This window comes from Vigna unguiculata, chromosome 10 (assembly GCF_037176805.1).
Source record: "Vigna unguiculata cultivar grain cowpea cultivar isolate G323 ecotype 2 chromosome 10, ASM3717680v1, whole genome shotgun sequence".
NCBI lineage: Eukaryota > Viridiplantae > Streptophyta > Magnoliopsida > Fabales > Fabaceae > Vigna > Vigna unguiculata.
The window spans coordinates 32,192,981-32,217,936 of NC_140801.1; the positions used below are offsets into that span (position 1 = coordinate 32,192,981).

Consider the following 24,956-nt stretch of genomic DNA (forward strand, 5'->3'; position numbering starts at 1 on the left):
TTTGGGTTACTTTACCCTTTCTATTTTGTTGACTACTTTCTTAACAATACTGAAGTTGTTATAGATAAGTAGTATTAATTTGAACGCGTCAACGACAGCGTTATCACATTACCCACTTTCTGCAACCATGACCGTTCTGTAATTAAGTTTCTCTCTGCTATTACTCTACTACTATACACTCCCCACTCATCCAATTATTCCACTTGCTTTCATCCACTATTCCGACTACTACTTGGACCCAAACATAACCTATCCAATTTAATTAACCAACTTATACTTTAGCTTTGCCATCCTTAAAGTTACCAGGTTTCTAACCCATCATAGCCTTCCCAACTTATTCTTATCTACTCTCTTTCCTTAACATAGCCATCCCTTCACCATGCCAATTACCTCTATGTTACACCATCACGCAATAGGTACCTGAAGGCTCCCTAGAATTTCCAAGCTTCACTATTCTTTCCCAGTCCAGTGCCCCTACTGATTCTGCTATGGCGCTTGGCGGCAAACCCCGTGCCGCCAGGCGGTTCACATAAAACTGGGTATGAACCTTAATATCAGCGTGCCTACGAATTCAACAATTTCTCCCCCATCCTGATCCTAAACTTTTTCATCTTCCTTATCATACGATCCCCTTTTTCTTAGTACTCTCGTTCTCCCTTGTCAGTATTAACAGTTACCAATTGTCATTAAAACAAGAACCCCAAATGTTCAGCCCTATACGATATCACCCACTGTTCCATCCAATCTTGCCGTCAATTAAGTAGATTCGTATATTATTTACCATCACAACATCATTTTAATAGGTTCATTTATCTTTCCCCTCGATCAGATTTTCCCTAGAACCCAGAAAATTACAGAAATTGTCCAATATACCTCGCCCCGCCTGGCGGTTATATATCACCGCCGGGCAACTCAACCAGAACCCAGAAATTTGGCTTTCTAACATGCGTCGCCTGGCGGTTTGGGAGTTCACCGCCAGGCGGTTTCTCTTCAGAAACCCAAAAATGGCAGAAACAACATGCACCGCCTGGCGGCTATGAACAGCCCGCCAGGCGGTTTCTGGAAAATTTCCAGAAATCCAGAAAACCAATAACAGCATGAAAATAATGCACCCAATTCATATCACAAGCCATATAAAACATGTTCATACAAAAAAACTAACGTGAAAACTCCCCTAACCTGGATCCTTTTAAGCTTTAACCCTTGAACTTTGGATAGTTCCCCTTCGCACGCTAGCCCTCCTTGGTTCCTCTCTTTTCAGCCTCTCAATCTCTCCTAAACCTCACCAACTCCAGAATCTTCGCTCTCTCTCTGTAGTCAAATTTCAGATTGGCAAAACCCTTCTCTCTACCTCACTATATCCTTTTAAAGGTGCCCTAAAACTATGCTAATGCTTTAAAACGAAAATTTCTTATTGAATGGAGTTTATTATCATTTACCAACCCATTAAGGCTCCTTTCCAGCCACCTCTCGGCTGCCTTACCACTAGGGTTTCTTCCCAACCCTTTCATATTCAAGTCAAATCCAAAATGCCAAAAAATATAAATTAATGTGAGCTCTCCAAGGCTTGAACCCCTAACCATGCAATTGCCAAATCAATATCAAACCATCATGCCAATTCATATTTCATGCTAGATATCACAATTCAATCAAAGTGCTCTCAACCATATGAGCTAGCACTTTTCCACGTCATACCAATCATAATTTAATGTCATAATTATTACCCGTCCCGTATTTATTAATTAATTATTTATTTAATTAATTAAATTCTACGGGTCTTACAATACTCCCCCCTTTTTAAATTTTTCGTCCTCGAAAAAGAGAACTTACCAGTGAAGAGATGAGGATAGGACCGCCTCATGACATCATCCATCTCCCATGTCATTTCTTGAGTTGCCTCATCCCATAGGACTTTCACGGTTCTTATTTCCTTCCCTCTGAGCTGTTTTGTTTGAGAATCCAAGATTCTCACTGGTCCGACTCCAATGGTTAAGTCCTCCTGTATCTGCACATCGTCATCCTCCAGAATGTGTGTAGGATCAGCTATATATTTTCTCAACTGTGACACATGGAAAACATTATGCAAGTTTCCCAAGTGTGGTGGCAACGCTATCTCGTACGCTGCAGGACCGATCCTCCTCATGATCTGGTATGGTCCGATGAATCGAGGTGTCAGCTTCCTCGATTTAAGTGCCCTGCCAATACCTGCAGTAGGGGTAACTCTGAGGAATACGTGATCCCCTGTCTCAAACTCAAGCGGCCTCCTCCTCTTGTCCGCGTACGACTTCTGCCTGCTCTGAGTCGCGCGCATCCGGTCCTGAATCACCCTCACCTTCTCGGTGGTCTGCTGTAAGAACTCTGGTCCAAGAACCACTGCCTCACCATCCTGTTGCCAACACAATGGCGTCCTACATCTCCTACCGTACAGGGCCTCGTAGGGAGCCATTCCAATACTGGTATGATAACTGTTATTATACGTGAATTCTACCAACGGCAACACATCACTCCATGTACCCAGATGATCTAAAACAGAGGTTCTCAATAGGTCCTCCAACGACTGTATAGTCCGCTCAGACTGTCCATCTGTCTGAGGATGATAGGCGGAGCTCATCCTGAGCTGAGTACCCAAAGCGTTCTGTAACGATTGCCAGAACCTCGATGTGAACCTCAGGTCTCTATCTGACACAATACTCGCTGGCACTCCATGTAATCTAACAATCTCTCGCACATACAAATCTGCCAGTCTATCCATATTCCTCTTCTGGTTAATCGGTAGAAAATGAGCACACTTCGTCAACCTGTCTACTATCACCCAGATTGAGTCGTGCCCTCTCACTGATCTCGGCAGGTGAGTGATGAAATCCATGGAAATGTTGTCCCATTTCCACTGTGGAATATCCAGAGGTTCTAACATACCACCCGGTCGCTGGTTCTCTATCTTCACTTTTTGACATACCAAGCAAGAAGCGACGTAATCAGCCACATCCGTCTTCATACCCGTCCACCAAAAAGAAGCTTTCAAATCCTTGTACATCTTAGTCATACCCGGATGTATGCTAAGACGACTCTTATGCCCCTCATCTAGGAGCATCTTCCTCAGAACCCTGTTGTTTAGAACACACACTCTCTCCCTGAACCGTAGAATCCCATCTCTGCCCATTCGGAAATCCTTCCTCTTCTCAGTGCCCAACTCGCCAATTATCAGCTGCAGTTCCTGATCCTTACCCTGTTCCACTCGGAGCTCATCTAGGAACTCATTCGTGATCCTCAACATGCTGCATCGTATCTGCCCAGGCCCCATATCCAAACCCAGATTCATGTCCCTCAACTGTTCTATCAGCTCCAACTCTCTAATCATCATAGCTGATACATGAATTCTCTTCCTACTCAAGGCATTCGCTACGACATTAGCTTTACCAGGGTGGTACAATAGCTCAAAGTCGTAGTCCTTTAAATATTCCATCCAACGCCTTTGTCTCATATTTAGCTCTTTCTGATCAAACAAGTATTTCAAGCTTTTATGATCGCTGAATACCTGGAACTGCGCTCCATACAGGTAATGCCTTCATGTCTTGAGGGCAAACACGACTGCCGCTAACTCCAAGTCGTGTGTCGGGTAATTCTTCTCATGCACCTTCAACTGTCTCGATGCATAAGCTACAGGCCGTTTATCCTGCATCAGCACACAGCCTAACCCCTGATACGAGGCATCACAGTACACCTCAAATGTTTTAGTCATGTCAGGGATTGCCAATATCGGTGCGGTGGTCAATCTTCTCTTCATATCCTCGAAGCAAGCTTCACACTCGTCTGTCCACGAGAAAGGCTGGTCCTTTCTCGTAAGCTGTGTAAGAGGACTCACCATTTTGGAGAAACTCTCCACAAACCGTCGATAATACCATGCCAGACCCAGAAAACTCCGCACCCCTGAAACTGTTTGGGGCCTCTCCCACTTCACCACAATCTCTATCTTTGCCAGATCAACGGCTATTCCTTGGGCTGAGATCACATGGCCCAGGAATTGTACCTCTTCCAACCAGAATTCACATTTCGACAATTTCCCATACAACTGGTGCTCTCTGAGAATCCCCAATACTACTCTCAGATGCTCTGCGTGTTCTTCCTTGCTCTCGGAGTAGATCAGAATGTCATCGATAAAGACTACTACAAACTGATCTAGGTATGGCCTGAAAATCCTATTCATGTAATCCATGAATATAGTCGGCGCATTGGTCACCCCAAATGGCATCACTACATACTCGTAGTGACCATACCGTGATCGAAAAGCTGTCTTCTGGACATCCTCCGGCTTGACAAGGATCTGATGATACCCCGATCTCAGGTCTATTTTTGAGAACACCGCAGCTCCCCTCAACTGATCCAACAGATCATCAATCCTCGGCAACGGGTACTTATTCTTTATTGTTAGCTTATTCAGCTACCGGTAATCAACACACAACCGGGAGCTACCATCTTTCTTTTTCACTAACAGAACTGGTGCTCCCCACGGTGATGCACTCGGTCGGATGAACTTCTTCTCAAGCAGATCCTCAATCTGTTTCTTTAGCTCAGCTAACTCAGCAGGCGCCATTCTGTATGGTGCCATAGAAACTGGCCCAGCGCCAGGGATGAGATCAATGGAGAAATCTACATCCCTGCTAGGCGGTAGTTCTGGAATCTCATCCGGAAATACATCTGCGTATTCATCTACTACCGGAATCCTGCTGATCTTCTCGGTCGTGCTCATCTTCTCTGTTTGAGCCACAATCATGTAACATGTAGCTCCAGCCTCAATCTCCCTCACCGCCTGATTAGACGAGATAAGTTCTAACCCCGCCGTCTCAGGAAACACTATCTTGCGCTGCCCGCAATCAATGACGACATGGTTACTCGACAACCAATCCATGCCCAGAATCACATCTAAACCCTCCATCGGCAAGCATATGAGATTCAGCCTGAACCTACGGCCTGCCACCTCCATAGGACACCCCACGCACATAGAAGTGGTGGATACCTCTCCAGACGCTGGCATCGCAACTAAAAGCTCGCACCCCAGCTCTCGCATCGTGAGCCCGAGCCTCCTCACACATTCATTAGACACAAACGAATGAGTGGCTCCCGAGTCGAACAAGACCACTACCTCGTGGTCACACAACAAACATAGAAACTGCAAAAGGTTACCTGACTGTTTCGCCTCTGTAGTCGTCAAGGCGAACACACGCCCCGGTGCTCTGGGTCGGTCTCCTACTGGCCTCTTAGCTGGCACACCGCCAGCTGGTCTTCTGTTAGGACACTGACGTGCAAAGTGCCCTGTCTGCTGACACACGTAGCACTTACCAGTGCTACTGCCTCTACCGGTACTGCTGGCCGGTCTAGTGCAATCCCTCCTCAAGTGTTCCCCGCCACAGTTATAACACTGTAGCCTCCCCCAGGTAGTCGGCGGTCTGCTATAAGGTTTCCTCTGTGGTCTGACATCTGGAGTAGTCCTCTGCTGTTTCCCTCCACTACTCGACCCGGTCTCCAATTGCTCCACAGTCTTGGCCTGCTCGACCAAAACTGGAAACTCTCTAATCCGAAGCGGCACCAGGAAACGGCGTAACTCATGTTTTAGTCCGCCCTCGAACTTCCTACACCTCCACTCCTCGGTGACTGCTGGAGTGTAGAAACGCACCAGATATTCGAACCTCTCTATGTATGCCGCCACAGTCATGGTCCCCTGCTGAAGAGTGAGGAACTCTGCCTCCCTCTCGTGCCTCGCACTGTCGGGAAAGTACTTCTCCAGGAACCTCGTCCTGAAGGCAGTCCATGTCACCTGCTCCTCACGGGTCTGCATCAACTGCTGCATCCCCTGCCACCAATACTCTGCGTCTGCCACCAGGAGAAATGTGACAAACAACAGCCTCTGCTCATCCGTGCACCCTAGTACTCTACAGATCTTCTCGCATTCTCGCATCCAGGCATCTGCCTCATCAGGAGTGGCCTTGCCAGAGAACTTGGCTGGCCGGTGTTTCATGAAATACTCCATGGATACTGGTCGGGTAGGTGCCACTACAGCTCTAGGTGGCGCCGCTATGGGCTGCATCGCGTCCACCATACGATGGATCGCCTGAGCTATGTCATCAGCTCCAGTTGTGTTCCTCCTCCTACGGTTAGCCATAGCTCGTGCACACCACATATTATAGTTGTTCACCTATACAGCTCATATTAGGATTTCATATCCAAAAATAAACGAACCACACAAACAATTAGTCATGCAAACGTAACACGGTATGCTCACTCCCCATAGACCCCAAAAATCATTTTGAAAACCATTGCTCTGATACCAAATGTAACATCCCGTCAAGATATTACTAATTTATAAATAAATAGATGGAATAAATAAAATAGCGTGTTTAATAATACCTCATTTTCCCAAAACGCGGGAAAATTTAAAACTTTATTAAATGGGCGAATAAAGTATACAACGTTAATTACAAAACCAAAATCCACAATATTATCAAGTCACCCATCAGGGTTTACAATTGTTTTCAAAAACAAATAAATACATATATAAAAGTTTCCCAAGACAATCCCCTCTCCGTGACTAAGCTGCACCAGAGCCACCTGCATCACCAACATTTGCTCCCGTGTACCGCGTACACGATCATCGCCACACACACGCAGATAGGGTGAGCTTAGTAGATAAAATCACATATATACAAAGCTATAAACATATATATATCAACATGCTTACATATCACAGCACTTAACTTAACTTTCCATATTGCCCTATATTTTTATTCCCACAATCCAATCCCCAATACGTTTATTCGTGTTCTACCTCGTCTGATGATTTCTTCAAGGTGACTTGCTGCCATACCTATCGGCCACAACCGATAGAGCACGTGCGGGAAAACATGCTACGGATCATACATCGCAACGCCAGGTAGAGTTTTCATATACGAACAAAGCCCGTATCGTCCCAAGACTACCAAACTCGTCAGCCAACAACTGAGGAGGGCAATCTATCTGGACCCATCCGTACTGGCCACAACCAGCACACTCATACCGGCAACACTCGCCAACCCGAGCCACAACTCAAGGGTTTCTCGTGTTCATCTGCCATCCCGAGCCACAACTCAAGAGATGCTATTCCGAGCCACAACTCAAGGAATACCACGTGCTTAACCCCTATCCCGAGCCACAACTAAAGAGATACGTTCCGAGCCACAACTCAAGGAACTCCGGCAATCTCACCTTTAAAGCACCACCAGAAGTCTTGTAGAACACCCTACAAAGTCCAACAACTAGGACTTCTAGCAGCCAAATCGCCTAGCGGGGGACACGTACCGCTAGGCGCCACAGCTTCCAGACCGCCTGGCGGGGAACACGTACCGCCAAGCACTAAGCGCCTCAAAATTCTCATGCACAGTTGCCACCGCCTGGCGATCGATCCACTACCGCCAGGCGCCATCGCCTAGAAGTCCCACTGTCTCTGCATATATCGCCTGGCGAATTACCCTCTCGTCGCCAGGCGCCACGACTCCCAGTACCACTCTACTCTGACGCTATCGCCTGGCGGATTGCACCCTGCCGCCAGGCGCTATGACAGTGATTTCACAATGGTCATTCTGATAGTGTTCAAAATCTCGTTCAGACTATCCTACTATACTATCACTACTCCAACATGTCACTACCTGTAATTTTTCTTCTTGTAATGTCTTCCTTGATCACTGTTTCATCAATGTAAATTCACTCTCTAATTATGATCACCATTTCTGCCCCAAGCATCACACCCCTTCTGTTTTGATAACATTACCCACTTTCTTCAACCATGACCGTTCTGTAATTAAGTTTCTCTCTGCTATTACTCTACTACTATACACTCCCCACTCATCCAATTATTCTAATTGCTTTCATCCACTGTTCCGACTACTACTTGGACCCAAACATAACCTATCCAATTAAATTAACCAACTTATACTTTAGCTTTGCCATCCTTAAAGTTACTAGGTTTCTAACCCATCATAGCCTTCCCAACTTATTCTTATCTACTCTCTTTCCTTAACATAGCCATCCCTTCACCATGCCAATTACCTCTATGTTACACCATCACGCAATAGGTACCTGAAGGCTCCTTAGAATTTCAAAGCTTCACTATTCTTTCCCAGTCCAGTGCCCTTACTGATTCTGTTATGGAGCTTGGCTGCAAACCCCGTGCCGCCAAGCGGTTCACATAAAACTGGGTATGAACCCTAATATCAGCGTGCCTACGAATTCAACAATTTCTCCCCCATCCTGATCCTAAACTTTTTCATCTTCCTTATCATACGATCCCCTTTTTCTTAGTACTCTCGTTCTCCCTTGTCAGTATTAACAGTTACCAATTGTCATTAAAACAAGAACCCCAAATGTTCAGCCCTATACGATATCACCCACTGTTCCATCCAATCTTGCCGTCAATTAAGTAGATTCGTATATTATTTACCATCACAACATCATTTTAACAGGTTCATTTATCTTTCCCCTCGATCAGATTTTCCCCAGAACCCAGAAAATTACAGAAATTGTCCAATATACCTCACCCCGCCTGGCGGTTATATATCACCACCGGGCAACTCAACCAGAACTCAGAAATTTGGCTTTCTAACATGCGTCGCCTGGCGGTTTGGGAGTTCATCGCCAGGCAGTTTCTCTTCAGAAACCCAGAAATGGTAGAAACAACATGCACCGCCTGGCGGCTATGAACAGCCCGCCAGGCGGTTTCTGGAATATTTCCAGAAATCCAGAAAACCAATAACAGCATGAAAATAATGCACCCAATTCATATCACAAGCCATATAAAACATGTTCATACAAAAAAACTAACGTGAAAACTCCCCTAACCTGGATCCTTTTAAGCTTTAACCCTTGAACTTTGGATAGTTCCCCTTCGCACGCTAGCCCTCCTTGGTTCCTCTCTTTTCAGCCTCTCAATCTCTCCCAAACCTCACCAACTCCAGAATCTTCGCTCTCTCTCTGTAGTCAAATTTCAGATTGGCAAAACCCTTCTCTCTACCTCACTATATCCTTTTAAAGGTGCCCTAAAACTATGCTAATGCTTTAAAACGAAAATTTCTTATTGAATGGAGTTTATTATCATTTACCAACCCATTAAGGCTCCTTTCCAGCCACCTCTCGGCTTCTTTACCACTAGGGTTTCTTCCCAACCCTTTCATATTCAAGTCAAATCCAAAATTCCAAAAAACATAAATTAATGTGAGCTCTCCAAGGCTTGAACCCATAACCATGCAATTGCCAAATCAATATCAAAACATCATGCCAATTCATATTTCATGCTAGATATCACAATTCAATTATCATAATATAGAAGAACCTGTTTTCATAGATTTAAATAATAGAACCATAACATCAAAAGTTAGCATACATAGGACTCGAACCCAAGTCCTCTCGCACAATCAAAGTGCTCTCAACCATATGAGCTAGCACTTTTCCACGTTATACCAATCATAATTTAATGTCATAATTATTACCCCTCCCGTATTTATTAATTAATTATTTATTTAATTAATTAAATTCTACGGGTCTTACAGTTTCACTGTAAGTTCATTATGGATTCTGCGGTTAGAATGAATAAATATGTTTGTTCTTTTGATTCTTGTTGTGATTTATTTTCATCTATGTCTTTTGCCTGTTTATCAAGTAAAACTAATGATTTCTACATTGTAGCAAGTTAGCATGGTGTTAAATCTACATAACATATCAATCATATGAGTTCAAGAGTTTTTAATTTTAATTGATAATGTTACTTTGATTAAATTTATAAACGTTCATGTGATTGAATGGGTATTTGTCAATGATTGAGAATGTACTTTGTTTAGAGGTGAAAACTTTAACTAGAATGTAACCTAACAATCTCCCTGATATACAATGCTTGTCAAAACCTAGACATAAACCTTTGGTTACGATATGAAACAATGCTAGTTAGCACTCCAGGTAACCTAACAATCTCCCTAATATATAAATCCGTCAATTTATCCAACTCGATCACTTCTGATTGATAGGCATGAAATGAGTACACTTCGTCAACATGTCTACAATTACCAAGATCAAATCATGACCTTTAGCTGACCTTGGCAAATGAGTCACGAAGTCCATCGATATATTATCCGACTTCCAGTGAGGAATGTCCAACTGTTGTAACATATCTTCGGGTCTTTGATGTTCAATTTTTGCTTTCTGACAATCCAAAGACGATGATACGAACTCCACCACATCTTTCTTCATTACACTCCACTAAATGTTTCCTTAAGGTCTTTGTATATCTTAGTCATACATGGATGTATACTAAGACGACTCTTATGTTCCTCTTCTAGAATCATCCTTCTCATTTCATCCTTCACCGAAACACATATTTTGTTTCAGAAATGGAGAACGCCATATGCCCCATACTAAAGTCCTTGGCCTGGTCTTTTCCCAAAAACTCAATTATATGCTGCATCTTCTAACTATTTTAACTTAATCTTTTCCAAGAAATCATTTGTGATCATCAGATTACTATACTAGATATGATCCTTGTTCATCTATATCTCCAAGTTTATATCACACAACTTCTCAATCAATTCAACCTATTTCACCATCAACGCAAACATCAATACTTTTTTTCGAATCAAATCATCGGCTACCACGTTCGCCTTTCCTGGATGATATAGAAGTTCAAATTCATAGTCTTTCAAATACTCCACTCATCTCCTCTATTGCATATTCAACTCCTTTTGGTCGAACAACTGCCTCCTCCTTTTCCTTTTCCTCCTCCTCCTCTTCCTCCTCTTTTTCTTCTCCATTTCCTCCTCTTTCTCCTATTCTTCCTCTTCCCTTTATATATTGTTTTGGTACGCCCAATAGTCCCACATCGCTTAGGAGTCGAGGCCAAAGGTAGTTTAAAATACTTCTTTTTTCCACCTTCTGAAGCGCCTTTTAAAAACAAAATTGTGATGAAGCTTAAGGCTCCAAAGCAAATAATACCTTAAATGTGCGATGATGGTGGGGCTTATGTTCTTGTAGCCCAATAATCCCATATCGCTTAGGAGTTGAGGCCAAAGAGAATTTAATACTCCTTCCTCCTTTCACCCTCTGACAAAATCGTGATAGAGCTCCAAACTCCAAAAAGAACAATATCTCGTATGTATGGTGGTTGACCCTAATAATAACAGTCGACAAACTTGGTATCAAAACATATATAAAAAGTCTAATCATAATTAGTAGAAAATTTGCTACTCATTTTAATAACGGATTTACCTAAAAACAAAATTCAATAATAAAAATTACAAGTTACCGAATGAATTTATTGATAAAATTGACTGTTATATACATTAACGAAAAAAATATATGTGGATAATTCAAATTCTAATTTACTAAGAATTTCATCGACATATTTATTATTAATAAAAATATCCATCGATAATTTAAATTTTAAGAATAATTTATTTTTATTACCAAAAATCTTGTAATGGTGAAAATCTTGTTTAAACTTTCTTAATCAAATAATCACTACACAAATTTGTTATATACTAAAACTAAAATGGACCTTTATCATTAATCTTCGTGCTTGTATAGTTTTATGATTTAAATTCTTCTCAGAAGATATCTTTAAGTTGTTGTTTCAATTTTAACTTAAACGAAAAGTAACAAGTTTTGTTTCTTTAATTCTTAGTTCAAGCTAAATTGTAACGTGAATCCATTATTTATTACGTGAACCGATGTAAAAGAAAAACGCATTTTTCGTTTTGACAATATAATTTTTGTGCCAGTATAATTAATTAGTATTTAAAATAATGAAAAATAAAATAATATTTAATATAATTAAAAAGCTAATAATATTTAAAATAATTAAAAAACTAATAAATAAAGTGCATATATTGAGAACCATAATAGAACTGCTTTAATAATCTTGTAATATAATTTTAGAAATAATAATACTTTTAATAAAATATGTTCTTTCAAAATTAACAAGCAATAGGTCGGTTTGAACACTAGTTGTAATATTAGTTTCTTAAATTTAGAATAAATGTATTTTCAGTTCTTTAAATATAAAATTGGTCTCTTAAATTTTATGATTTGAGAAAAAAATCTTATAATTCTTTTATGTGAAACTAGTATGATATCCCTGCGTACGCACGGACTTTTTTTTGGTTGTGTTATTGTTATTGTGTGTATTTTTGTTTTAAACGAAATAAATGAGTATGAATATATATTGATTATACGAATTTTGCCATACACATATTAGATGAGTTTATTAATATGTATTATTATTATTATAATTATTATTAGAAACTATATTTTATTAATACAATTATTATTATTATTATTATTATTAGTAATAATAATATTATTTGTATTATTTTTTTAATTAATATTAATATTAGTATTAGTGGTATTATTATTTGGATTAGTATTAATTTATATTACTCACTATTTTATTTCAATTCTATATAGTATTTGGATTAGTCGATACATCATTTAGTTCCTAAACCTCTAAATCTCTTATAATATAATATATTTACTATATAAAAGAACACATAAACAAACATAATCCCGTGCATGAACACGGGTTTGTAGGTTTTGGATTTACAAAGGTAACCTTTAAACAATTTATTTGTTGGGTTGCGTTGTAAGACTAAACAAATATATATATATATATATATATATATATATATATATATATATATATATATATATATATATATATATATATATATATATATATATATATATATATTTTATATTTGATTCTTATTTAGTCCTAATCTCTTATTGAAATTGTTAGTATGATAAATTATACGGTTAAATATAATGTTTAATACATATTTTATGACAAATATGAACACTTTAGAGACAACAAACATACTTAACATTAATTCTTACTATTTAAAAATCTATTAATAACAATAAAATTCATTAATTATTACTTTTTTCATGTTATCAAAATATTAAAAATTTACATAAAAAATATTTTAATATATATTACCATGCGATAATTTAATTAATTATTTAAATTATTAAACTTTTAAAAATCACATCTATCTATTATATATAACTATAAATATTTTTAGATATAATTATTTATTTAGTCTCTTAATTGTTTGGTTTGGTTCAATTTGGTCTCCTTATTATTGGTTGGTTCAATTTGGTCTCCTTATTATGATGGTTGGTTCAATTTAGTTCCCCAATTATTTAAAAGTGTTTAATTTGGTCCTCTATCAAGTTGGAGTTAACACCAGACACGTGTCAAGCCGTCACAATTTATAGTCTTGACATGTGACAGTGGTAAAAGTTGTCTTCAATTTAGTCCTATATTTAAACTTTTGGTTCAATTTAGTATCCCTAGTTTTTAAAATAGTCCAATTTTGTCCTCTTTAAGACCAAATTAGTAAATAAGCTTAATTATAACTTATATATACATGTTAAAATATATTTTTTGAATTTATACATCAAATCACTATACCTAAATATTTAAATTATTTTATTTTTTATAAGTGTAAAAAATTACAAAAACAAAAATGTAAAAAATAAAATAATTTAAATATTTAAGTTGAGTGATTTGATGTATATATTTAAAAAAATATTGTAATATATATATATATATATATATATATATATATATATATAAAAGTTGTAATTAAACTTATTTAATATTTTGATCTCAAACGGGAGAGGGCGAAATTGGATCATTTAAAAAACATATACTCTCTTTACACTTTATGAATAGCCATTATATTATGTCTTATTTAATAGTATTAAAGTATTAAATAAGATGTTACAATAATTATATAATTTTACATGATTTTATAATTTCTAATTATACAATTTTATACTTTTATAATTGTATAATTTTATGATTTTATAATTTCATAATTTTAGTTTTTTTATTCATAATTTTGTAATTATGTATTTTATGTTTTTACAATTTTAATTACATTTAAAAAAAATTAGTTTTATATTCATAATTTTGTAATTATGTATTTTATGTTTATACAATTTTAATTATATTTAAAAAAATTGTGACACATTAAGGTTTGTATTCATAATTTTGTAATTATGTATTTTATGTTTTTACAATTTTAACTATATTTTAAATTAATTTTGGGACACATTCAAGCAAGACAACTTATCATAATTACATAAAGTTTTATTTTTCAAAATTCTCACAATACATAACTGAATCCAAAAGCTTGCCTTCCAATACTGTAGCCTGCTTTTATTTTCCAAGAATAATCAACGCATAAAAATTTTATTCATAAAATTTTGGCTTGTTGATATTTTCCACAAAACTCAATATTAAGATTGCTCATCAATTTCTCCAAAAGAAGTTAGTACAAAACACAAGAAAGAAAAAACTGTCATTGTAATTACGCGAAATTCTACAAAAAAAAATACATTTTGTAAACCTAAATGAAAAGAATCGAATTATATATAATAATAAAATTATTTCAAATGATTACTAAATAATAATTTATCATTTCATAGTCTTAAAATTTATTTCTTCTATAAATACTATCCATTTTTTCTCCCCGAAACAAAAAAAAAATTAAAAATAAAGAGAAAACGAAATAAAATCAGGATAGGCTTTATCTCATAAAAGAAAAAATTTTACAAACGGGAAATCAAGTTCAAAAGTTGGTAACCAATTGGACATCTAAAGAATACAAATATGATACTAATATTCCATAAAAGAAAAGAAAAGCATCTTCCTCGGCATGCAAATGACAGAAGTTTTTTCATTCATCCTACTCCTACACGATTAGTTGCCAGCTCAGAGACCCATTAAAACATCCTCCAAAGACCATACCAAGAAGTAGAGGTGTCATTTAAGCCTTCCACCCACGGGCTGACCCTAACCCCCTTTAAAAATAAACCTTATATTTTTAGCCCAATTAACAGGGGGCTTTTTTAAAGCCCCAGCCCCTTGAATCCCACATAAAGTGGGTTGGGACAGGGTTACGGTGGGGCCGGCCCTAAAACTAAATTAATTCATTTTCTCTTTTGTTTCTCTCCCACAAAACTCACTTCACTCACATTTTCTCTTCTGTTTCTCTCTCACAGAACTCACTTCACTCACGACGATGCGAAGTTTGGTCGTCCTCTCTCTTTCACGACGGTGGTGCGAAGGGGTTCACTATCCTCCATCATCTTCGAGTTGCAGATTCCTCTTTCTTCTTTTCTCCATCATCTTCGAGTTGCTTCCAGAGAGTTCAAGTTCTCCTTAACCTATTGCCCCTATTTGCCTATACGGGTTCGTCAAATTCTATCCCATCTTGTTTCAATAATTTTTAGAACTTCTGAAAATGATTGGAGAACTTATATATACTTTGATCGGAAAAATCAATTAATGGGATTGTTGTGGAAAGATGGGAGGAATGGGGCAACAGATTAATGGGAAGAATATGTATACTTTCTTATACCTGAAAGACTCAGGCTCAATAATGATAAAAAAAACTAAAAAGTTGTATGTTTAATTCTCCATTCCCTCTTGCCTAATCCTGCATTGATAATCTGTATAACATCAATCTCTTAACTGTAGTATATATTTGATCCAATCACAGGGAGAAAGAATTAGCTGCTGTTAAGATAAATGCAGCGGATGTTGATATAATTGCTCATGAGCTAGAGGTAACTTCATCAGATTGTTCATCAATCTATCTAGAAACTTTTATTCCAATGGATTGACATACTTTTATTATTGTTTCAATCAGTTGGACAAAATGGTTGCGGAAAGAACTTTGCAAGAGCACAAAGGTGATGTAGTTGCTGCCATTCGGCACTTGCTTCACTAGAGACGTGATAATGAACACGGGTCAATGCTTCAGAAAATTACTATGCACCAGCTTATATTGTTTTTAATTTAAATTGAATCTCAACTGTATTCTGACCTAATTCATTCAAAAATCATAAAGGTATGTCTTTAGAATTAGCTATATGATGTTTGTAACTGTGAACTTCATCATTGTTCTTGCATAGAAATTTATACATTTTGGTTTGGTTTTCAGGATGAGAAACATCTTAGAAAGGCTTTATAATTTGCCAATATATTTGGTGCACTCATTGTGACCGAGAGAGGTGCAATTCCTGCACTTCTTACAAAGGAAGCTATCTTGCAATTCTTACTAGAACTAGCTGTAATATAACACAATTCACATATTTTTGTTATAATTTGTTGTTAAACTATAGTTTAGGAGATTCTGAGCTTCTTTTTTCCTTTTTCTGTTTAAATCTCTTGACTCTGTAATTCTCTTATATAAAATTTCAAGTTGCCTTTTGCCCTGGTTTTGGTAGGTGTGTCAGCTGAGCTCACTGTTCAACTCTAGGTATAATGTGAACATGATTTATTTTATATTTAAAGTGGTTTCACTATGATTAGAACCTTCAATCACTTAGTTAAACACATAAGCATATGTTGCTGACACTTAAACTTGGTTAAACACAAACATATATATATATATATGTTGTTGCAATTTTTGTTCATTCCTGTTTAGAGGAAATGAAGAAAGTTGAATTAGGTTACAATAAATTGTTCTAAATATGAAAAGTGTTAGGAATATATTCTCTAATTTTCTACTTTGAACACACTCACTTGTTAGTGAAATTCATGTGGGTTTTACTAATTTGGGAATGAAATCCTCCAAATAAGTGGTGTTAGTTTTCACTTATGAGGTCTTAGCTTTCCCAAATTTGTATTATTTTATAAGTTTACATATAATTAAAAATATTATTTCTAATTTAATATCTTTAAATTTATACTTATAAATCAAATTTTGACATTCCTGTCACTAAATTGCATTAATGTGTTTTTGATGAGAAATTTGTTTCTATAAGTTTATTAACTAGTATGACATTTATGCTTAGTATGGGTAAATTTAGAAGTTACAAAATATATATATATATATATATATATATATATATATATATATATAATATAATATAATATTAAAAAAAGATGAATATTATTTGCTGGTAGTTTGAAAGACATACATTATAAACCATTCTTTTAGAAATATAAATAGAATATAGTCTCTGAAATTTCAATTGATGATTGAAACTAGATCAATTTTAATTTATTTGATCTATAATTTAATTTTTGAATGTTTAAAGTTGGAATATTTTCTTTTCTTATGTTGATATCTTATCTTGATTTGCAAAATGTGTATTTGATTTGCAACATAGTCTTCTCTAGATATGCACCACTTAGAATTTGACTGGTCCAACATGCCATTCGGTCTGGATGATCAACTAAATCATTAATGAATGTTATTGATCTTTTTTAGGCATCTTGTTCAATAAATTTTGAAGTTACTGCCTTGACCACATCTAGAAACGAAGGTTAGTACCTGTGAACTCTGACTGAATGTTTTTTCTCATGTAATGTTTCTATGCTATTTATAACTGTTTGAATCAAAGTCACATATAATGTATATATTATCACATAATGATAATTTCTTTATTCTTTCAGATGCTTGCCTACCTGTTACATTTTTATTTGAGTTTTAGATAGTGGGTTGAAGAGTTTTAAATATGGACCACCCTAAGAGTAACCCTTTAGTTTTGGTTGATGATCTTGCATCTGAAACTCCTGGTCCATCTGAAAGTGCAACCACAAATAAAAAGGAAGTCTCAAATGTTTGGAATTTTTTCACAAAAGTAGGAAAAGACAAGGATGGCATTGAAAAGGCTGCTTGTAAGTATTGTGGCAATAACTATAAAGTTGGAAAAAATCCTATTACTAAAAATAATTATGGGACTTCGCATCTAAGTCGGCATGTCAACGTGTGTAGAAGTATTCCAAACATAGATATGGATATGAATCTTTATCAAGAAGGAAAGTTTGGGACACGAAGAATCAATCAAAAGATTCATCGTAAGTTACTTGCGAGAGCCATAATCAAACATAGTCTTCCTTATAATTTTGTTGAATATGAAGGAATTAGAGAGTGGATAAAATACATTAATCCTAATGTTGACATGAAATGTAGGAACACTACTGTTTTAGATGTGGAAAAGGAATACATGGAAGAGATGGATAAAGTTAAGCAAAGAATGTCTAGGATTCCTAATAGAATTTGTTTAACTTCTGATGTTTGGACTGCAGTTACTTCTGAGGGCTATATTTGCCTAACTGCACACTTTGTTGATGAAAACTGGAAATTGACAAGTAAGATTCTTAATTTTTGTCGAATGAAACCACCACACACTGGTGTTGAACTAGAAAGTGTTGTGTTTGATTGCCTAAAGCAATGGGGTATTGAAAAGAAAATTTTCTCAATTACCTTGGACAATGCTTATGCAAATAATATCTTGCAAGACATTTTGAAAAGCCATCTTTGTTTTCATAGAAATTTATTATGTAACGGTGAGTTTTTCCATGTACGATGTTGTGCTCACACCCTTAATTTGATAGTTCAAGATGGTTTAAAGGTGGTTGACAAAGCACTTCATAGTATTAGAGAGAGTGTTAAGTATGTTAAATCATCAGATGGAAGAACTCTCAAATTCAAAGAATGTGTTAGTGATGCTGGCATAAATATAAGCATTGGTTTGAGATTAGATGTAACTACAAGATGGAATTCGACTTATTTGATGCTTGAAAGTGCAATCAAATACAAGAAAGCTTTTGAAATTCTCAAAGTGGTTGATAGGAATTATAAAAATTGTCCATCTTCTGAGGAATGGAATAGGGGAGAGAAAATGTGTCAATTCTTAGAACCATTTTATGAGATCGCAAACATGATGTCTGGTTCATCTTATCCCACTTCAAACTTGTATTTTATGCAAATTTGGAAAATTCAGCTTATCATTGAAAAGAATTTGTTGAATGAAGATGTCACCTTAAGGGAAATGACTTTGAATATGAAAGACAAGTTTCAAAAGTATTGGAAGGAGTATAGTATTGGGTTAGCTTTTGGAGCTATTCTTGACCCACGACTAAAGGTTGATTTTATAACGTATTGTTATAAAAAATTGGATCCTTTGACCTGTGGAGAGAAAACAAAGAAAGTGTTAGAGAAGTTCAAGAGGTTGTTTAAAGAATATGTAAAAAACTTGTCTATTCCTGGTGTTTCTCTCTCCCAATCACCTACTGAATCCATCTCAATGTCTCAATCCAATACTGAAGGGAGAAAGTTGAAGAGATCGAGGATTATTTCTGTAAGCATTTTATACCTGGTGTTCATTGTTTTCATTTTTTCTTGTTTCATTTTGATAATTAATATGTAATGCATTGTAGGATTTTAAAATGTATCAGAATGAATCAAAATCTATCGTTGGCAAGAACGAGATAGATGCTTATTTAGGTGAACCAACAATAGATGATGATGAAGACAATGAAGATTTTGATGTGCTCAAATATTGGAAGACTAGTGAAAAAAAAATTCCCATATTGTCTATAATGGCTCGAGACGTGCTTAGTATTCCCATTACTACAGTTGCATCAGAGTCAGCTTTTAGTAAAGGTGGGCGTGTACTCTCTAAATATAGAAGCTCCATTCTTCCTGATCATGTGCAAATGTTGATTTGTACTCAAAATTGGTTACATGGATTTTCTGAAAATCCTAGTGGTAAGTCTATATGTTGTTAGTTTTAAAGTCACTTTACATTAAATAATTAACTCTAGACTAGTGATTTGATTGTATCAATTGGTTATGTGATAGATGAAGTTGTTGAATCATTGATGAGTCTAAACTTCTTGAAGATCTTGAAAGTGACCAACAATGACACTTCTTCAGGTTCTCTTATATGCTTAGTCCATTATCTCAATATATTTGGTGTTTAATTCTTTAAGTAAAACATTTCATTTGTAAAATAGATTAATGTAAAGGAACTGTTGAGGATCTTCCTAAACATATTCAGATTGAAGTTGAGAAATCACTCTCAGAATTTAATTTTCTTAAAAAGAAAAATTCTTTGAATATCAATTAGCTTTTACTTTTTAAATCCTTGGTGTTTAATTCTTTGAGATAAACTTATTTATACTATGTGAAATGTGTCTAATGTTGACATAAAATTGCTGTTTTTCAGATTATCACAATTGAATTTCTGGACAAGTATAAAAAACAGTGAAGCTAAATTGGAAGCAGTGGATAAACTATTTTATGCTTTCATATATTCTTGATTGGTTGCAGCTGTTTGTTTGCAGATTCTAGTGTAGACCCGGCTGCAACTGGATTACAGGTGGCCTCAGATGGGAAACCAAAAATTCTCGATATTCTTGATTGGTAAGAATTATTGAAGTTTTATCTGTTTTGTATTAATTTACCAATAAGCAATGATATACTTATTTCCCCTTCCAGCACTGGTAGCAGAGACGTTGATACCTCAAAGGTGGTAAAGGCTGATGCTGATGGTTGTATTTTGGGGGCTTCTGGTTCGTGCTAGCTAAGGAAAAATTATGGGAAAATTCTTCAATATATTGTACTATTTCAACTATCTAGTGCCTTCATCTTAACATGTATCACTTGTGATGACTGCTAGTTGCTTATCAGTTTTAAATTCTTGATTGAATTTGAAGTCACAATCCTACTTCATTCTGATACATATGGATGCAAAACAGGGAAGATGCATATGTTGTTTTGTTGTGTTTTTTTTTTCAGTTATTTCCATTTTTTTTGTATTCATAATGAATATTTTTTTTTTAAAAAAAGGCCCATGGGTTGGCCCTATACCACAGGGTTTTTGTGGGCTTTTTGGCCCTGTGGGCTTTTCCCACAAGAGGCTTTTTGGCCATGTGGGCTTTTCTAACCCCAGCCCATATGGGCCAGGGCCAAATCATGAAAACTGGGCCAATTTGACAGGTCTACCAAGAAGTATCAACCTGTACACATTCCATGGTAATCTGGAATTAACTTCGTTTCTTTATATGCAGGGATACCTGGACCTGCAAAAACTCATAACAACGTAACATCATATTGTTTCAATTTTCAATTTTCCATGGACCAAAACAAAACAAAAAAACTAATTGAAACAAAAACCCCTATGAAAGAGTTGAAACCGGTCGTTCATTAGTCTTCATGTGTGTTGATTAGTGTACCTGACAGTAAAATGATGTATACTGTGGATCAAAAAATGCAAATGAACCGGTGTAACATGCATGCAGGAGCCAGACCGGTTGAATATTTATAATTTGCCCGTTGAGAAAACAGACATCCTTTTTCTAGTGACAGATGATAACCATGGAAAGAGTTACAAAACTCAAATCATCAAAGAGGATTGTAGGACTATATTAGCTAAGAAAGCCGCAAGGCTATCTTTAAATTTGTGAAACAGGAAAGTGTGAAAAAATGACAACACCTTTGATAAAATCAAAAGGAATGAAGGACGGTATAACAATTTTTTCTCACAGATCCTAAAAAGAAATTCTTGGCTAGATGATTATTAGACACTTTTGCGAATAACACAAAGCAGGAAAAACAACATATTCATAAGCTTTTTGCTAATCTTCATACATACAGTAGAAATAAGAGAAGACTCAGCCGATCAGTATATCTAATACATTCTACCACTATATAGGGTGATCAAACAAAGCAGAAGGATTGTTGAAAACATAGTTCAGAAAACTGAAATGTTACGAATAACCTAAACCTATGTAAGTTTCAAAACATCCCTATGCAATTATATATCAAGTCTAAATAATGGAAAATCCAAAACGTAAAAGAAAGGGAAAGAGGAAGAAGGGAACACATTCCATATATTAGAGAAGTGCACCTGCACAAGGGAAAATGGGTGGTGAGCAGTATTTATCCTATGGGTGGTCTATTTCAGAAAGAAATATCCTGCCTAGATCTAAATGAATAGGCAAACAAAAGGGACAGAACACAGACCATAACAACATAAGCAGATCAATAAGCCTCATTTGGAGATTGTTGTTCCTCCTCTTGAAGCTGATGCCCATGAAATTTGCTTGCCTTTAGAGAGTGCCCACTGTTACCATTGTCAATGTCCTCAGCTTTAGTTTTGTTTCCAGGATCCTGCTCTTCCTTCTCACTGTTCCACTGCTCAATTCTGGTACATCTCTCCTCACTGCCATCTCTAACTGGACTACGGTGCCTCCTCCAACCAGGACTTCAACTTCTTCCTCTCCTATGTGCAGGACTCGTGCTCTTGTGTCTCCTGCTGCGACTCTCATGGTGGTCCCTGTCATCGTGCTTTCTGCTATGACTACGATGGGACCGCTCCTCATGGCTCTGATTCCTGTAAGGACTCCTGCTTCTGTTGTGCCTCCTATGGTGCTTTCCAAATAATTGGTGTCTCAAATCCCAGTACACAACATACATCATAAAAATAGAGTTTTAGATTTTATAGCATGTTTGTATGAAGCGACTTTTAGTTTTTGAATTGGATTTTTATACTTAGTGTTTCTATTAATTTAGTTTCAGAATAAAGTGTCATCCAAATTTGTGAAGGCTCCTCTAAACACATGTAACCAACAAACAACCACCATCTTCAAGGAAAAGAAAAGAACCTAAAGAAACACAAAAATCAAAGTTCTACCTGCTAATTCTCTTCAAACAAACAACCACCATCTTCAAGGAAAAGAAACACAAAAATCAAAGTTCTACCTGTTAATTCTCTTCAAATGCATGAAGTTGCAATAGCCACCGCGATTGCAAGTATTCTCCTCGTACTGCCTGCAAGTAGCTTTTCAAAAATTCGTCACAGCGACCAAAAACAACTAAGGCAGTGAACAAAAAATCCGTCGTATACATATATGGCAGATGGCATAACAACTAAGGGCAGAAGCCATGGCAAACAACAAACATTTAGAATTTGTAAAAGTGATATCTTTCCTTCTAATATAATTTCTAACTAATTCTATAATCACAATTTTTTTGTAATTAACTAACTAACTATCACATCCTAACCCCAAGATTGAACCTGCATGCACCACTTTAGACCTGAAAATATGAAAATAGAAAGATAAGTTAACATTTAATAAACTTGTAAGAATCAAGAAGCAATCTTCTTCCATCGCCCTGTACATGGTTTTGAATATGGGTTAACGTATTTTCATAGTTAAGTGTGATATAACAGAGGTTGTTCATAATAAAGGGTTCCTAAGATTTTAGGCAATTACATAAAGCTAAAATATTTTCAGTCCAATTAACATATACACTTACGGTTTCCAATTGTTTGTTTAAGAGCACATTCGAGACTATAGTTTCTCCCTGCAAGTTTTTGGAACTCATTGTCAATCATTTTTTGAATTCCATTAAACTAAATCTAACAACTACAAATTTAATCATTGAAAAGTATTATACTCACAAAACTTTAAAGCATATGTCATCACCAAGTTGGTTTGTTAAATAATTACTTGCTTCATACTGAGTTCCTTATCCTCCAAGTATAACAAAGAGACATAAAGGAACACCACAACTCGTGACAATGGATCATCAATATATTTTAAGATCTGCAATGCGAATTCTTGTTGGATCAGTTCTGGCACCAGCCCTAATCGCCGATATAACCTTCAAATCCCTGTGTACACATGTAGCAAGAAGTGCTACCTATGACATGTGACAAACCATGTAATGAAATATCAAGCTTATGAAGGATATATACCAACTTCAAAGCCCAATGGACTTGAAGGATTGTCTAAACCTCAAATGTTATAGCATCTTCAATACACCTATTTTACAACATTGTGTTTCATGCAGTCACACAAAGAAATCAACGACAAAGATTGCAAATACATTTCGCAACTAATCTAGCAAACTAAATAATACAACTTCAAGCACTCGAAATAATCAAAACAAAAGATGAATTCGAAAATACAACTTGAAGGAGTTCAAGTATAGTTGAGCAGGGATATTTGGCTATATCACAATCAAAGCTTTCGAAAAATTACATGTGTTTATCAAACATCATACCAAATGTCACACCAACTAAAACTTGAGTCCCAAATACAAATTTTGTATTTAGCCAGCAGAATAACAAACTCTGATGGGAAAACCCTGCAAAGTTGAAGTAAATTATACACAACAAAAAACACACAAATTATGTCAGGTGAGGGTATGAGCACATTAAATATATACCATGGATTGTAGAAAACAGTGAATGAACTTCAGTTGGAAATGACATGAGGTAGAGACATTTGTTGCATTGATGAATGACCACTGTAAGCAAAACAACTTTTTGTTAAATAATCAAATACTAAATTAATTTACTTTGCATATATACACTATTTCTAAATAAATGTGTAAATTGTCATTTCAATTAGCAAAGTTTTAAGAAAATTATGAGTAGCAAAGTAGCAATTTACATCATAAAAGACTAAAGATAACTACAAACCAAGATCATCAAATTCTTAGTCGAGAAATGCAAGTTGAACCCTGAGACACTGCAAACGCCCTGGTCTTGCAAGTGTTATTGATGTTGGCATGAGCAACCTCAGTTCCTTGTGGCCAAGAATGTCACTGGTTATTGCTGCATGAGCTTGGGCTACACACACGCACCCATTATTCCCAAAGTCATAATTCCCAAAAGCATGCACCTTACTATATGTCAAGAAACAAAAATACTCAATTTCACTTATATTTTATTATTTCATGTATAATATATTATAATTAAATTGTATAATAGAAATAGTGATATGATTATATTTTTTAATATTAGGAATCTAATTGCATTTATTATTAATATAATATATTTTAAATTATATTACTAAATCATTCTATTATATCCTAATATTTGACAAATACCATAAAGTCTTACATTAACTGTAGTCCTAAACTTACAAATATTGGTTAACATAAATACATCACAAAAGTGAAAGTCAAAGTAACAAACTAAAAGAATAAATTGAAGAAGAAAAAATTCTCCTAATATCGAATGTGGTCTAATTTGGCAGGCAATGAAAATTGAAATAAAAAATTACATATTTGCACACACATCAATCTACATTTAAGAACTGCACCTTGTATCCTCAACCACAA

General features: G+C 36.0%; 1 protein-coding gene and 1 pseudogene across 1 annotated transcript; both read right to left on the minus strand.

The window, feature by feature from the left end:
• Nucleotides 1–397: 397 nt before the first annotated feature.
• LOC114191277 (uncharacterized) lies at nt 398–6,157 on the minus strand. Its single transcript, XM_085667389.1, has 6 exons — nt 4,533–6,157; nt 3,635–4,397; nt 3,104–3,493; nt 1,831–2,989; nt 1,444–1,504; nt 398–563 (listed from the first exon to the last, which is right to left on the minus strand). The coding sequence occupies exons 1-6, from the start codon at nt 6,155–6,157 to the stop codon at nt 398–400; spliced, it is 4,164 nt and encodes a 1,387-aa protein (XP_085523515.1).
• A 15,624-nt stretch (nt 6,158–21,781) lies between these two features.
• LOC146882397 (splicing factor U2af small subunit A-like) lies at nt 21,782–23,220 on the minus strand (annotated as a pseudogene).
• Between the last annotated feature and the right edge of the window lie 1,736 nt (nt 23,221–24,956).